Source organism: Zea mays, chromosome 5 (assembly GCF_902167145.1).
Source record: "Zea mays cultivar B73 chromosome 5, Zm-B73-REFERENCE-NAM-5.0, whole genome shotgun sequence".
NCBI classification, from domain to species: Eukaryota; Viridiplantae; Streptophyta; class Magnoliopsida; order Poales; family Poaceae; genus Zea; species Zea mays.
In genome coordinates, this window is record NC_050100.1 from 222,774,356 (window position 1) to 222,788,514 (window position 14,159).

A 14,159-nucleotide genomic window follows, 5' to 3' on the forward strand; every position below is an offset into this window, starting at 1 on the left:
AAAGGACCGGACTTCGCCTCTGGTATAATCTTAACTCATTTATTTATGACCAAAGGGGAAGATAGCACTTCGAGGGCTCTAATACTTCCGTTTTTGGCGATTCATGCCAAAGGGGGAGAGAGTATGAGCCCAAAGCAAAAGGACCGCACCACCACCAATTTCAAAACCTTAGTGTTTTCCAAGAGTATTTATCAATCGGTATCCTATTGTGTTCAAAAGGGGGAGAAAGTAGTATTTCAAAAATGATATATCAAAACCCTCTTGAACACTAAGAGGAGGATCTCCTTTAGGGGGAGTTTTGTTTAGTCAAAGGAAAAGCATTTGAAACAGGGGGAGAAAATTTCAAATCTTGAAAATGCTTTGCAAAATCCTATTCATTTATCTTTGACCATTTGCAAAAGAACTTTGAAAAGGATTTACAAAAGAGTTTGCAAAAACAAAACATGTGGTGCAAGCGTGGTCCAAAATGTTATCTAAGAAAGAAACAATCCATGCATATCTTGCAAGTATTAATATTGGCTCAATTCCAAGCAACCTTTACACTTACATTATGCAAACTAATTCAATTATGCACTTCTATATTTGCTTTGGTTTGTGTTGGCATCAATCACCAAAAAGGGGGAGATTGAAAGGGAATTAGGCGTACACCTAGTCCCTAATTAATTTTGGTGGTTGAATTGCCCAACACAAATTTATTGGACTAACCAGATTGCCCAAGTGTATAGATTATACAGGTGTTAAAGGTTCACACTCAGCCAATAAAAAGATCAAATTTGGATTCAACACAGGAGCAAAGGGCCAACCGAAGGCACCTCTGGTTTGGCGCACCGGACTGTCCGGTGTGCCACCGGACAGTGTCCGGTGCACCAGAGGACTCCAACGCAAACTCGCCACCTTCGGGAATTTCCAGAGGCACTCGTGCTATAATTCACCGGACTGTCCGGTGTACACCGGACAGTGTCCGGTGCGCCAAGGAGGAGCGGCCTCAGGAACTCGCCAGCTTCGGGAAACTCCAACGGCCAGTCCGCTATAATTCACCGGACTGTCCGGTGTACACCGGACTGTCCGGTGCGACTCCGGAGCAACGGCTATCTCCGTGCCAACGGCTCTCTGCCGCGCATTTAATGCGCGCTCTGCGCGCGCAGAAGTCAGGCGCGCCCATACTGGCACACCGGACAGCAAACAGTACCTGTCCGGTGTGCACCGGACACCCAGGCGGGCCCACAAGTCAGAAGCTCCAACGGTCAGAATCCAACGGCAGTGATGACGTGGCAGGGGGCACCGGACTGTCCGGTGTGCACCGGACAGTCCGGTGCGTCATCGAGCAGACAGCCCAGCCAACGGTCAAGTTCGGTGGTTGGGGCTATAAATACCCCAACCACCCCACCATTCATTGCATCCAAGTTCTCTACTTCCCAACTACTACAAGAGCTCTAGCATTCAATTCTAGACACACCAAAGAGATCAAATCCTCTCTATATTCCACACAACGCCCTAGTGACTAGAGAGAGAGATTTGCTTGTGTTCTTTCGAGCTCTTGCGCTTGGATTGCTTCCTTCTTTCTTGATTCTTTCTTGTGATCAAACACTCACTTGTAATTGGGGCAAGAGGCACCAATTGTGTGGTGGCCCTTGCGGGAAGTTTGACTCCCAAGTGATTTGAGAAGAGAAGCTCACTCGGTCCGAGGGACCGATTGAGAGAGGGAAGGGTTGAAAGAGACCCGGCCTTTGTGGCCTCCTCAACGGGGAGTAGGTTTGCAAGAACCGAACCTCGGTAAAACAAATCCGCGTGTCACACTCTTCATTTGCTTGCGATTTGTTTTGCTCCCTCTCTCGTGGACTCGTTTATATTTCTAACGCTAACCCGACTTGTAGTTGTGATTAATTTTGAGAATTTCAGTTTCGCCCTATTCACCCCCCCCTCTAGGCGACTTTCACTCATGAAAGGCACTGAAGTGTGACTTATATGCTTCTAAACAGCGGGAATACCCTTTTGCAGCCTAGTATCAGCAAAGGATTTGAGTGAATCTTATTTCGCACAAAACTGTCAATTCAAGGCATAGTCCATTGTTCAGTTGTGATTAAGTGAAACTCTTATTCTAGATGGATGTTCAACTTAACAGTCTCCATCGAAATACTGGTATATCAAAGGATTGTGATTCTGATACTTCATCATTACAAACCCTAGAGTTTGGTGGGGAGTGTTGGATCTTTTATGGGCTTGGCCCATTTATTGAATAAACTTTATGGTGTGTAATGGTGGAGAATACCAATAGTACCACATTGGAAGTCCAAGGGTCTTTTGCCTTGACTTATATGGTGGGATTTATTCCACTTAACTTGAGAAGTCAAGAAATGGACAAGGGCGTGCCACACGCGCGCGCGCGCCGCCGCCGCCGCCGCCGGCCGGGCCGGGCCGGGCGTGGCGAGGCGTGGCGTGGCGAGGCGAGGCAGGCAGGCAGGCAGGCGAGCGGGCGTGGGGTGGTTGTGTTAATTTTTAGCACTCACTAACCGCGTACGTCAGCCGAGTGACCCTGTCTCTTCGTCTGCCGAGTGACCCTGTCTCTTCGTCAGCCAGCCGAGTGACCCTTCTCCTTCAGCTGCCGACTCATGGCGTGACTCGGCGAGAGCTGGCCGACTCATGGCATAACTCGGCTAGAGCTGGCCGACTCTTGGCGTGACTCGGCGACATTTCTCCTTCAACTTCCCTCTGCGAGAGGTTAAATAGAGGAGCACCCCTGTCACTCGGTACACGCGAGAAACACTTTCAGTCTCACAGTCCAGCCGCCGAGTGAGGGTATTTCCATCTCGTGACTCTGCGCGCACAGAGAAGCGAGAGGGCAGGTGCCTCTGAAGCCGGTGCCGTTCGAGACCTTGCACGGGGGATCGGCAATTAGGTTTTTGGGGAGCGTCTACGCGACTGCCCAACATCTGTCGTTGTCTTCATCGCTGGTTCTTGGCGTCTCCATCTCGATCGGATGACAAGAGAAGTTGGACAAGGATCAGGATCCTCGGAGCGCATGGGAGGGTATGATCAATTCAGCTCATTACAGTTTTATATTCTGTATATTATATATGTCGTATGTAGCTTTGTTCTATCGTATTATAATATGTTATATCTGTCTGTCTTAATTTTACAGTCATCCTGTTTATATTGTTATCTGTTTATTTCCAGTTGTTCCGCAATAATCCATGAACCATATTTATATACTTATTTTATTTATATGATTTATATGAAGTTGTTCCGCAATAATCCATGAACCATATTTATATACTTATTTTATTTATATGATTTACATGCTTCATATGCTTTGTGTTCTCATGATCCATATTGTTATGGATATTTTTGAGATCATGTTATCTATGTTTGATTATCTATTATATGTCATCATCATAATGTTAATTTATGGAATTAAAATGGTACGGAAAATGCCTATATTTCTAACACCTTCTTCCCGCTTCAGGCGTCAGCGTGGTGCCCCGCTCCCGCGCAGCGGCAAGCTGCCGCCGCAGCAGCACGGGAACGGAGGCAGAGGCGGGGACGCGCACGCCGGCGACTAAGCGTCACGGTACGTGAGAGCTTCGAGGACCTGATCGACGCCGCTGCCCACAGCAGCGGCCTGCAGACTGCAGGAGGCGGACATCAGAGACCTAGCAGTAGCTCGTGAGGGCGGCGTCGCGTCTGTACGCGCGCGTGGATAGCAGTAGCATGTCGAACCACCACGCCGCCAACCGTCGCCAGGCCCGCTGGGGACCCGCCGCGGCAGCACCATGCACGAGCTCGTCAAGAAGTACGTGCATCCTTTGCAGGAGCTTCTCGCTGACGTCTTCTTCTGTTGTTTCTTCCCTCCTGAAAGAGATGTCCAAACGGGTGGGCCGTGCCGGCCCGGCACGGGCCCGCCTTTGGCCCGGCACGTTTTGGCCCGGCACGTTTCGGCCCGTTAGGTTGACGGGCCGTGCCGGGCTGGGCCACCGTGCCACATCCTAGGCCCAAGCACGGCCCGCACATAGCCGTGCCGTGCCGGGCCGGCCCGCAGCCCGTTAAGGCCCGCCGTGCTTTGACCGGGTGGGAAGAAAAATAAGTTAAAAAAAGACTAAAAATAAGCTTTGCTAGGATTTGAACCTTGGTTGGAGGGTTTAAAATGCTTAGCTACACCACTCTAGCCAACTAAACCAAACTTATTTTGTGTCTAAACTATTAAAATTGCTTCTAATATACAAATAAATGCACTGGAAAATAAAATAAAAAACCGGGCCGTGCTCGGGCCGGCACGGCGTGCCACGGCAGCGGCCCAAGCCCGGCCCGACTAACGGGCCGTGCCGGCCCGAGCCCGTCAACCACCGGGCCGTGCCGTGTTCGTGACGGGCCAAAATCGTGCCGTGCCACGGGCCGCCCGACGGGCACGGCCCATTTGGACATCTCTACTCCTGATCGATCGGCGACACACAATTCAAGGGTTTAATTACGGTAGACTTCGTTTCAGTGTTAACATTAGATCTTGAAAACCAGTTGCCATAAGGTCCGTAAGTACCTCTTCTCGTTCTAAATTACAAGCCGTTTTGATTTTTCTACATATATAGGTAGCTTTTGATATGTATCTTAATTAGGCCCTGTTCCAATCTCGCGAGATAAACTTTAGCAGCTTTTTTTAGCTACTTTTAGCCATTTGTAATTTAAACAGGAGAGCTAATGGTGGTAATTGAAACTAAACTTTAGCACTTCAATTCATATAGCTAAAGTTTAGCAGGAAGCTAAAGTTTATCCCGTGAGATTGAAACGGGGCCTTAGACGTACGTAGTGTATAATATAAAAAGTCAATCCCTCCGTTTCTTTTTAGTTGTCGCTGGATAGTTTAATTTTGCACTATCCAACGACAACTAAAACGAAACGGATGGAGTACGTATTACAAAACCAAAATAGCTTGTAGCTAGTTTAGAATGAACGGGGTATTAACCATGATATGATCAATGTTGGAACTTAGAAGGCGAAAGCTAATGCTAAGGTTAGTTATTAGTCATTGATCGTTGTCATAAGTCCATGTTTTTATTGTTTGCCAAAGATTCTCTTCGCCAATTTGGTTGTGCATATATGGTACTTTCTTGGTTAAGACATTTTAATCTTTTTATATATGCTATGGTTAGATATATTGTAAAAATAATATACATAGAAAAACTTGGGCTGTGGCTCATACTACTAGAGAAGTCACGCACCATTCGTGGTAGCACACATAATACTACTACAATTGATCAACGATCGACAAGCATAGTAATTCTACAACTACAAACTATTATTTGGATGCGCACTAAATTCCATCGGAATCAACTAGGAAACATGCCCAATTGTTGCTATGTGAAAAAAATATACTTTAGGTACCAAATTAAAATTCGTTTTAGATAATTAATAAATGTATACATTAATTGATGTATATGTTTTATATATGTGTCTAGATTTGTCGGTATTTTGACCCGAGGGTCCTACTAACTAGTGAATTAGTGTTGCGTGCCCTACTCCAGATGGGTGATGCAAGAATACACAAGCTTTTATTCTGGTTCGGGTAAGAGATGATCCTACTTCCAGCACAGGGGGACAATAGTTATGTTACTTGCACCTAAGTGCTTGTAGTAAGGTGTACAAGCTGGTCAGGAGAGGGAGTGGATCCCAAGTTTCTGGTGTTGATTGAGTCAAGTGCCAATATCAATCGTGGACGTGAAAATCCGTGAAATATTCCCCTCCCCGTATCAAGCCTTGGACTCCTCTTTTTATAGCCTCAAAGAGGGATCTCAGAAGCACCATGGTTTGTCGTGTATGGAAAGGAGGCGAGTCCGAGCCCCTGTAGCCGGTATGGCCGACGGTATGGCCTTCGTACTGGCTTGTTAACTTGAACCAGAAGGAGGATGTCCGATCCGTGTATTTGCATCTTGACCGAGTAGAGAGCCGAGGCCAGGATCTGGGGCTCGGACACGTACTCGAGCATGTCTGATGGAGGTGTTGTCTGAGTCATAATTGTTGAAACAGTGATAAGTATGATGAGAAGCGCATGGTAATCTTCCCCGTATGGCGTAAAGCAGACTTGACGTCGGTCATGTAGCCATCCCTTTGTCAGCAACCTTCGTGGATGAGTTGGTGGCGTCCTTTGGTCGATGTTATCTAGGCCGAGGCCAGGCTCATGCGAGATGGATGTTCCTCCCGAGGCCTTGGTCGAGCCTACCTCGGGTCATGCAGTCATGTAGGGAAAAGTTAGTACAGTTATCGGAGTGGCCTCCTGAGGGATTCACGGGGAGTTGTTGCCGGGGTAGTTGGTTGAAGTCGAGATCGGGCGAGGCGGAGTTTTCTCCCGAGGTGGAGCTCGACTTGGGGCGAGGCGGAGATCCCTCGCCCGAGGGTGATACCATGCTCAGACGCGTACACGTTCCATCCGTAGTTGTTTGAGCACAGTAGTCGCGTGAGGGAGCAGTGGCAGTTATTCCCGGTCGCGCGTCATCGTAGTTGGTGAAAATGGATAGGACCACGGTCCCATCGCTCCCTATTTGACTGGGGGCGTAGCGTGGGGTAATTATTCGAATCGTCGTATTAAATGTGCAAGTCATAGTCCTCGTGGACATAGCCAAATCAAGGGATTCCTGGTGATGTTTGTTATGGTTGGGTCTAAGTTGTTCAGGGGACCTAGTGGAAAAGACAAGTCCAAGGAAACTTTAGTTGGGTTTGCTTCGTTGTTGTGACTACTTAGGATAAAATAGTGGATTAAGGATAAAATAGGGATGAAATAGGGTAGTTGTTGAAGGCAGCCTTAGATTTAAACTACATAAAAGGCGTGTTTGGATCACCGCCGCTGACACCACGCCGCACCACACTTCGCGCGCCGCAGTTGTGGCGGCCGAATCGGCCGCCGCACCTTAGGCAGGGTGTAGCGTTGGACGTCAGCCTCCAAACAGACCCAAAATCTTTTTGTGTGTAACTTTCTACTTCTGTCCACTTGAGTTGGTCATTTAGGGTTTGTCCTAAATTAATTACTATCAACTTTGACTTTCATAAAAGTTTACAACATAAATGTAAAATCACTAATCACGACTTAAACTATCATCACATGTAATTCTTTTAATTAAAAAATTAAGCTTATATATATTTTTGGTCAAAGTTTAAATAGTTTAATTAGGGTAAACTTAGAAAGACAAACTCATATATACGGAGGGAGTATCCCGTAGAGTACTCGTTTTTTGTTAATCTTAGGGTACCCCGTGACTACTAACTACAATTGAACAAGCACAAACCGATTCACCCTCACCAATTAAATCGCGAAGCACGATTAACCAAAACAAACTAGACCGACAGACTCATGTTTCACCACAGGCAACTTGACCATCCAAATGTATATCATACTTGAAACATGATTGTCACAGATGAATAGATGATACAGCTGAAAGCATATAGGTCTTTTAACTAGTCTAGAGAAGTAGGCAGACAGCACTGCCAATTTCAGTGCAACACAATAAATAGCAGCCAACCAGACAGACAGTCACAGTACATGTTCTAGAGCTCTGCTTCTAAACAAGCAAATTAACCTCCAAAATTCAGAAGAATGGTTTCGTTTGGCGTGGACATCAAATGCACCAGATAGTATAAGGCTTCTAGCAAAATGGCACAGCACATTTAATTACACTCATGCCAATTTCAAGTGTGCCCACACACAAAACAACCTATACTAACAGTTAAATTCTTGAAAAAAATCCAGACAATTTCCTCAGCCTACTTGTGACAATTCACAATTGCACAAAACAGTTCCACTATCACCAATTTAAGAATCAAGCAGCAGGACAATTTGAAACAGAATAGACCGGCATTTAGACTCAATCATGTTACCAGTTTCAAAACAAAACGAACACAGCACGACACAAACATGTTTCCAACATTCCAGACAAACTAAAAGGATCACCACCACAGGCAACTTGATCAACTAAACGATGCATATATCCTACTTAACAGTATTGCAGTAACATCGATACAGATAATAGCATAAGTCTTCAGCAAGTTGCCATCAGTGAGGAAACTAGTGGGGAATAAAACACAAAGCCATAGCTAGATCTACTTCTCCGATGAGTTGGGGCCGCGCTTCTTGCCGAATCCAACAACGGCGGTGACGAAGCGGCGGTTGTATTGCATGCGCTTGTGAGCGCGGCCGCGGGGCTTCTTCTTCTTGTCCTGCTTTGCAACCTTGGGCGTCTGCCCGCGCACCTTCCCAGCGCGGGCCAGCGATCCGTGAACCTTACCTGCGCCAGAAGCAGATAGATCAATCTGAGTAAACGGCTATTGGAAGGATGCACGCAAAGTAGAGATAGAGACGAGGACAAGGATATCGTTACCCATGGCGGCGGCGGCGAAGGTGCTGTGTTGCTGGAGGATCTGACGAGCGACTCGGGATGTTGCGGCGGCGGGGCTGTCCGAACGGTGCCCTAGACGGGTGGGAGAATTTATAAACGCCACGCTTTACTGGGCCGGCTGTTTTGAGGCACATGCACATGTAAAATGCCCAGGCCCCGCTAACAGCCCAGTAACTACTAACTAGCCATATCCGCGAGAGAAACCCCTCGATAGCCCGCAGCATTGCGGCGCGCGAGCACACCGAACCACCCACCTCGGCGGCGGCGGCGGCTTTTCTGCCTGCGAAGAGAGAAACCAAGGAGAGGGGCAACTCGGAAGAGGGCGAGGATGCCTCGGCCGGAGTTCCAGGCGCCGCCGGATGTGTTCTACAACGAGTCGGAGGCCCGCAAGTACACCACCTCCTCCCGTATCATCGAAATCCAGGTGAACAAGCGAAACGCCTCCCCCGTCCGTTTGATTTGAGCTTTTGCCGATTTCGCGATGCTGATGCGAAGAGAATTGCCTACTTTCAGTCTAGGATTTCCGAGAGGGCGCTGGAGTTGCTTGCTCTCCCCAACGATGGCGTCCCCAAGCTACTTCTCGACATAGGTAAGCTTACTCTCTTCTGCAGCCATGCTTCATGAATCATGGCATATCGCGTTGGCTAGAACGCCAGAAAGTATTTTGCTTTGATGGGGGCAAAAATACATTCTGCGGGAACTCTTAATTGCAATGGGTTGTGGCAAATGGAAGACGTGTATGCTTGAAGATATGTTTACCTACGGCGACTTTGTGTGCTGTGATTACCAGGATGTGGTTCTGGACTTAGTGGTGAGACATTGACGGAGCATGGCCACCACTGGATTGGCTACGATATTTCAAAGTCTATGCTCGGTGAGGACCTCTCTATGTTTACTTCCCTTAGGCTTGTTTGGCACCAATTGGAAAAGGAAATGGGAGTTTAGAGGAGGGGTGCTTTCTAGGTATCTTGCTCTGGTACCTGTTCCTTAGCACTTCACCATTTTGAACAGATGTTGCCTTGGAGCGTGAAACGGAAGGAGACCTCCTACTTGCAGATATGGGGCAGGTATAACGGGCACTACACCACCGAATGTATATTTGTAAATTTCAGTTCCAGTTTTTTAGGAATAGTTTCAGATGTTGAGATTAACTGTATATCATGAAGCTTGAAGGGAAATTCATGGTTTGTAGTAATAGTAACAATAACAATGTGCATCACTAGCATTATTGGACATGATATTTCTGAGTCAGTCCGGCAAGGTAAAGGTAAAAGGGCCTTCAAAGCTGAAACTTTTACAGCGTTACAAGAAAGTGTAGAGTTGACTTACATGCTGGATTTTATGATCCGTAAAAAATTTCCATGTTTCTTAATGTAATTGCACTGGTATTTTCAAAGTTGCTTCACCTTAGAGACAGTCTGTAACCTGTCTTCAGAATTTCTTAATGTTTCCTTAATTAATGTTCTAGGGCTTGGGCTTGCGGCCAGGAGTTATTGATGGTGCAATTAGTATTTCAGCAATTCAGGTATTCTTGAAGCGATAACTGTTAACTGTTGCAGCTACCTGATCATGCTTATCTCCTTCAGGATTTCAGTTCACAACTGTGCCTTTTTTGCCTATTTGTGCAGTGGTTATGCAATGCTGACAAGTCTTCTCACGATCCAAGATTGCGGTTAAAGTGTGTACCTGAATATTTATTTTATATTTTTAAGTTGCTGGCTACTAGTTTTAAACTCCAACATGGGAATTTGCAGGGCTTTCTTCGGTTCATTATATAGATGCCTAGCAAGGGGAGCAAGAGCTGTTCTACAGTTTTATGCTGATAATGTGAAGCAGAGTGAAATGATTGTGACTTTTGCCATGCGTGCTGGTTTTGCTGGTGGAGTGGTTGTTGACTGGCCTCATAGGTAAGGATTCAGTTACCTTGTAACAATGGAGTATGAATAGTCCTACAAATTCAATTTCTTCTGACAGTTCAAAAGCGAAGAAGTCCTACCTTGTCCTCACTTGTGGACCACCTTCAGTTACTACATCACTTCCAAAGGGTAAAGGTGAAAATGGTGAGGGGTGCAGCGACGATGACGATAATGAGAGCAGTGGCGAAGATGGTGACAGAACAGTAAGCTAATACTACACATAACACAGTTCTTGTACATAATCATGGGTCTTATTACTGTTTTGACGTTATCTGATTTTTTTCTGTCTACATTTCTTGATTTGTTTGCGCTTGTAATCACACTTCACCTTTTTAGTAAGTATCAGTTTTTACGAATGAATCTCAGATTGAAGCAATTTGGTTTTACTCATAAGTGCTTTCTGCAGAACTAGCTCCACTGGATTTCATTACATGATTATATAGCCATCTGTGAATAGGAAATTTCAAATATTATATGATGGAGATCCTTAAAACAAATGGCTAGGTTGCTTTTTTTTGTGCACATACTAATTAGTAGTCGTCTAATGCAGCAATGCTATAAAGTATGGACACTGCCGTTGTCTTGGATGCAGTAGTTAAATACTGACTCTTTATGCTTGATCACGAATCTTTGCAGTGTCATAGTTTCTTGTTTTTTACTCCCATATCTTATGCTCTTACCGTATGATTGTGGATGTGTATCAGTATTATGCCAGCACTGGATGAAAATTTATCTTGAAATGCAGGTGGGAATATATGAAAGGAATAGGCCGAAGAAGCGGCAGAAAACGAAAAAGAATGGCAAAGGCAAGGATTGGCTCCTGAGGAAAAAGGAGCAGATGAGAAGAAGAGGACATGATGTGCCCGCCGACACGAAGTACACCGGGCGTAAGCGGAAAGGCTATTTCTAGCTCTGTGCAATGCCCCCTTGCCTGCAATGCTGGCTGTTCAGTTATGATGCTAGTTCATTTAGCAGAAGCAGAAGGATTTTTGTAAAGGGTGAAGCGAGGAGTTGTACTGGTATTCGGGAGTCATTGCATTTTTAGACAACGATGTGAAACTGTCATTTTTGTAGAACGTGGATGTTGAGATGAATACAGTTGGTTTGCGTGAATCTGTATCAGATCGCTGGTGACGCCCAGACTTTGGCTAAAAGAAACGCAGTTCATGTGTCAAGTACGTTGGTGTTCCAATCTGAATAACGCTCTATGGAGCCCCATACTTAGCAAATTTCTTGCCTTTTTTTTGTAGTGGATGCAGACGTAGAGGTGGGGAAGGTTAGAGGACAAGAAAGAAGGGTCGTTTTTGGCGAAGTAGTGCTCTACAGTTCAAACAAATTGTTCTTTACAACAATTTATATTTTCCGCCTCAAAATCAACAGATATAATTGTTGAAAACTTGACTTCACACGGTAGGGAATAGGATGCGCAGTGAGCCAGTGAATTGTGTATCAAAACCAGGCAAGTCACGGCCAGACCAGGCCTCATGTCTACCGCAGCACCTGGCACTTGCAGCAAAATCTCTGCACTAAACAAAAGCAACTGTGTAAGAGCAAGACCAGCGGAATTCTAAGAGCCAAATCTCAAGGAAAGAACAACGGCAAATGAGCTCGCCTGGCAAACATCAGGCTTCTCCAAAGTCCATTACTCGAGGTTCTGTAACTGCTGAGCTCATTTCGCATAGACATTCAGCCTTACTCGCGCTGTCACGTCTGGGTGAAGCTTGATCTCTGCAACATACTCTCCGATTTCACGGATTTCTGGAACCGTCACCAGCTTCTTGTCGACATCCCTACAAGACACAGCGTGCCAGCAGTAAGAGAAGCAATATAATGATGAGAAACGCTATTAAGATTGCCTAGGAGTTAGGAGCATATGCACTTGCCTATTAAGTTGTGACTTTATTATGTCAACAACATCCTGTGCCGTGACACTGTACAATAAAAGATATCGTCAGAAAAGTGAAAGTAAGACTATACCCAGCAGATAGTGACACTATAGATTGCAGTGTGTACAAAGTAGAGTTTGAAATGAGAGATGGAGATGGGTAAGCTGTAAGAGATAGCCTGAGACAAGAGAGAATAAATAATGGATTGTCCAACTTAGAACTTGCCTCCCAAAGATCTGTTTTCCTTTTCCACCTTTGCGAGGGAGTTTGAAAGCGCCAATGGTTTCAAAAACTCGAGCAAGTTGTTGCGCGTCTTCTTTTACCTATGTAAATAGAGGACTTCTTAAGGCCATAATTATAAACAAAAACTGATAAAAATGCATTGATAGAATTTCATGAACATATCATGCTTAGGACTTAAATTACGGAGGACATAAAGGCACTATATTTTCTTTTCATAAGGAAAGTAAGGATAAACTGCAATTGAAGTTTACTCTCCAGACAAAGAAAAAGGTCGCTGAGGTTAAATTGCAACTACATTTATTACTGAGTAAAATATTTTTTCCTACCCGCTTCTTCTCAGCTTCTATTCTCTCCTGCTCCAGCTGCATTTCCCTGCGAAGAGAAGTAGAGGCAATAAATTCATTCGCAATCTTACTTACCCATCGAATCAAACAGTATGTGTGTCGACCATTGCAATTCTATTAGAAAGGTGCATGGATTGGATTCATATCTCAATCTAGTTTTGCTAGGTGCCTAGGTCCCAAACCTCAGAGTCAAACTAAGCATACCACAGAGAAGGTCATACGGTTGCCAGCAGCCACTGAATCATTTGACAGAGTGTGGACTTTGCAATTACTTGAGGATTAAATGACATAACTAACAAAGCAAAGCAAGTGAGGGATAACCGAGAGCTGGTAGCAATTACTTGAGGACTTCTGGGGTCAGAAGTGTAGCCTTGCCCTTGGGAAGGAGGAAGTTGCGGTAGAATCCAGCTCGCACCTTCAGTGTATCCCCTTTCTTCCCCACCTCTTCTATGTCGTCTGTCAATATGACCTATGGGAAAGAATTGTTTTTTTTATGGAGAAAGGTAAAATCACATGTAATGCTAAGGGTGGCGGTAATAGCTACACAAGATAAGCACCACATTGTCAATTTAACTGGATGCACCGTTGTTGCATTCTTGTACAATCAGGCAAACACAGCAAAAGGAACGACTTATGAACTGAACTCCAACTAGTGAGGCAAGGCTCCCATCAAAGGTATTTCATCCCTAGTATCTAAATCCCCTGCCTAAAAGCCTGGTTAGTAGTAGTAGTAGTACAACTCTTGGAGCATCTAAATTGTGCGAGCCACTATATCTTACCTGTTGCCAGTGAGACAGCTAAGCTAGCTAACTTCATTTGTATCTATTGATCACAATATACAAACGTACCGACGGCGGTGCATCAATTTTTTTAGAGAAGAAAACTAAAACGCGGCAGGTTATGATGCCCTCAGCAACCCGCGTGCATTAACTGATTGCTAAGATGAAATCAGCACAGAACTCGAACATAAGAACACGCGGAAAGCCCGGGCCGACCTGGCGGTACTTCTTGACCTTCCCCTGGGCGACGATGACCAGCGACGGAGCCCGGCGAGAGGCCGTGAGGCAGCGCCCCGCCGAGGGCCGCGGGTAGGAGGCGGGGGTCCAGGGCAGCGTGGAGGCGCACGACAGCGACGCCATTGCTCTCGCGCTTCGCTACTCAAGCAAGTGGCGCTTCGGTCGCCTCCTCCGCTCGCACCGCTTTCCTTTCTTATCCATCCACTGACTTCGCGAGAGGCCTAAATAATGGTTTGGGCCCGGAAATGAGAAAGCGGCGGCGGCGGCCCAATCGATCTGGAATGGATAATGTCACGGCTCCGTAGAGCCCGTTTCACAGCTTCTCTCGCCTGTCGCGCTGCGTCCATGGCGGGAGCCTGCGCGGTCGCCGTGCCCGGAT

General features: G+C 45.9%; 3 protein-coding genes across 4 annotated transcripts; 1 reads left to right on the forward strand and 2 right to left on the reverse strand.

The window, feature by feature from the left end:
* Positions 1–7,837: 7,837 nt before the first annotated feature.
* Positions 7,838–8,437, reverse strand: LOC100282946 (40S ribosomal protein S30-like). The gene is made up of 2 exons (NM_001369267.1): positions 8,358–8,437; positions 7,838–8,264 (listed from the first exon to the last, which is right to left on the reverse strand). Exons 1-2 carry the CDS (start codon positions 8,359–8,361, stop codon positions 8,080–8,082), a joined length of 189 nt encoding a protein of 62 aa, NP_001356196.1. The 5' UTR covers positions 8,362–8,437; the 3' UTR covers positions 7,838–8,079.
* Positions 8,438–8,567: 130 nt separating this feature from the next.
* On the forward strand, positions 8,568–11,464 carry LOC100194268 (methyltransferase WBSCR22). The gene is made up of 9 exons (NM_001139307.1): positions 8,568–8,799; positions 8,889–8,964; positions 9,166–9,249; positions 9,387–9,442; positions 9,844–9,900; positions 10,004–10,053; positions 10,130–10,282; positions 10,350–10,494; positions 11,037–11,464. The coding sequence occupies exons 1-9, from the start codon at positions 8,704–8,706 to the stop codon at positions 11,199–11,201; spliced, it is 882 nt and encodes a 293-aa protein (NP_001132779.1). The 5' UTR covers positions 8,568–8,703; the 3' UTR covers positions 11,202–11,464.
* A 128-nt stretch (positions 11,465–11,592) lies between these two features.
* Positions 11,593–13,975, reverse strand: LOC100285012 (50S ribosomal protein L9). Of its 2 annotated transcripts, none has more exons than NM_001157907.1 (7): positions 13,760–13,975; positions 13,106–13,233; positions 12,747–12,792; positions 12,403–12,500; positions 12,175–12,222; positions 11,904–12,081; positions 11,593–11,812 (listed from the first exon to the last, which is right to left on the reverse strand). In NM_001157907.1, the coding sequence occupies exons 1-6, from the start codon at positions 13,901–13,903 to the stop codon at positions 11,961–11,963; spliced, it is 585 nt and encodes a 194-aa protein (NP_001151379.1). In that variant the 5' UTR covers positions 13,904–13,975; the 3' UTR covers positions 11,593–11,812; positions 11,904–11,960. The 2 variants fall into 2 exon arrangements, with proteins under 2 accessions (NP_001151379.1, NP_001353639.1); NM_001366710.1 differs by having other exon boundaries at positions 11,593–11,817.
* Positions 13,976–14,159: the final 184 nt, after the last annotated feature.

What these genes read in the sequence shown, in the direction of transcription:
- LOC100285012 (NM_001157907.1), bottom strand. Translation starts at nt 13,903, where the DNA reads ATGGCGTCGCTGTCGTGCGCCTCCACGCTGCCCTGGACCCCCGCCTCC. An exon ending in TAGAAGCTGAGAAGAAGCGG is followed by an intron (nt 12,501 to 12,746) that starts GTAGGAAAAAAT and finishes CTATTTACATAG; the next exon opens with GTAAAAGAAGACGCGCAACA. An exon ending in ATAAAGTCACAACTTAATAG is followed by an intron (nt 12,082 to 12,174) that starts GCAAGTGCATAT and finishes TGTGTCTTGTAG; the next exon opens with GGATGTCGACAAGAAGCTGG.
- LOC100194268 (NM_001139307.1), top strand. Translation starts at nt 8,704, where the DNA reads ATGCCTCGGCCGGAGTTCCAGGCGCCGCCGGATGTGTTCTACAACGAG. An exon ending in CCCGTATCATCGAAATCCAG is followed by an intron (nt 8,800 to 8,888) that starts GTGAACAAGCGA and finishes GCCTACTTTCAG; the next exon opens with TCTAGGATTTCCGAGAGGGC. An exon ending in GATCCAAGATTGCGGTTAAA is followed by an intron (nt 10,054 to 10,129) that starts GTGTGTACCTGA and finishes GGGAATTTGCAG; the next exon opens with GGCTTTCTTCGGTTCATTAT.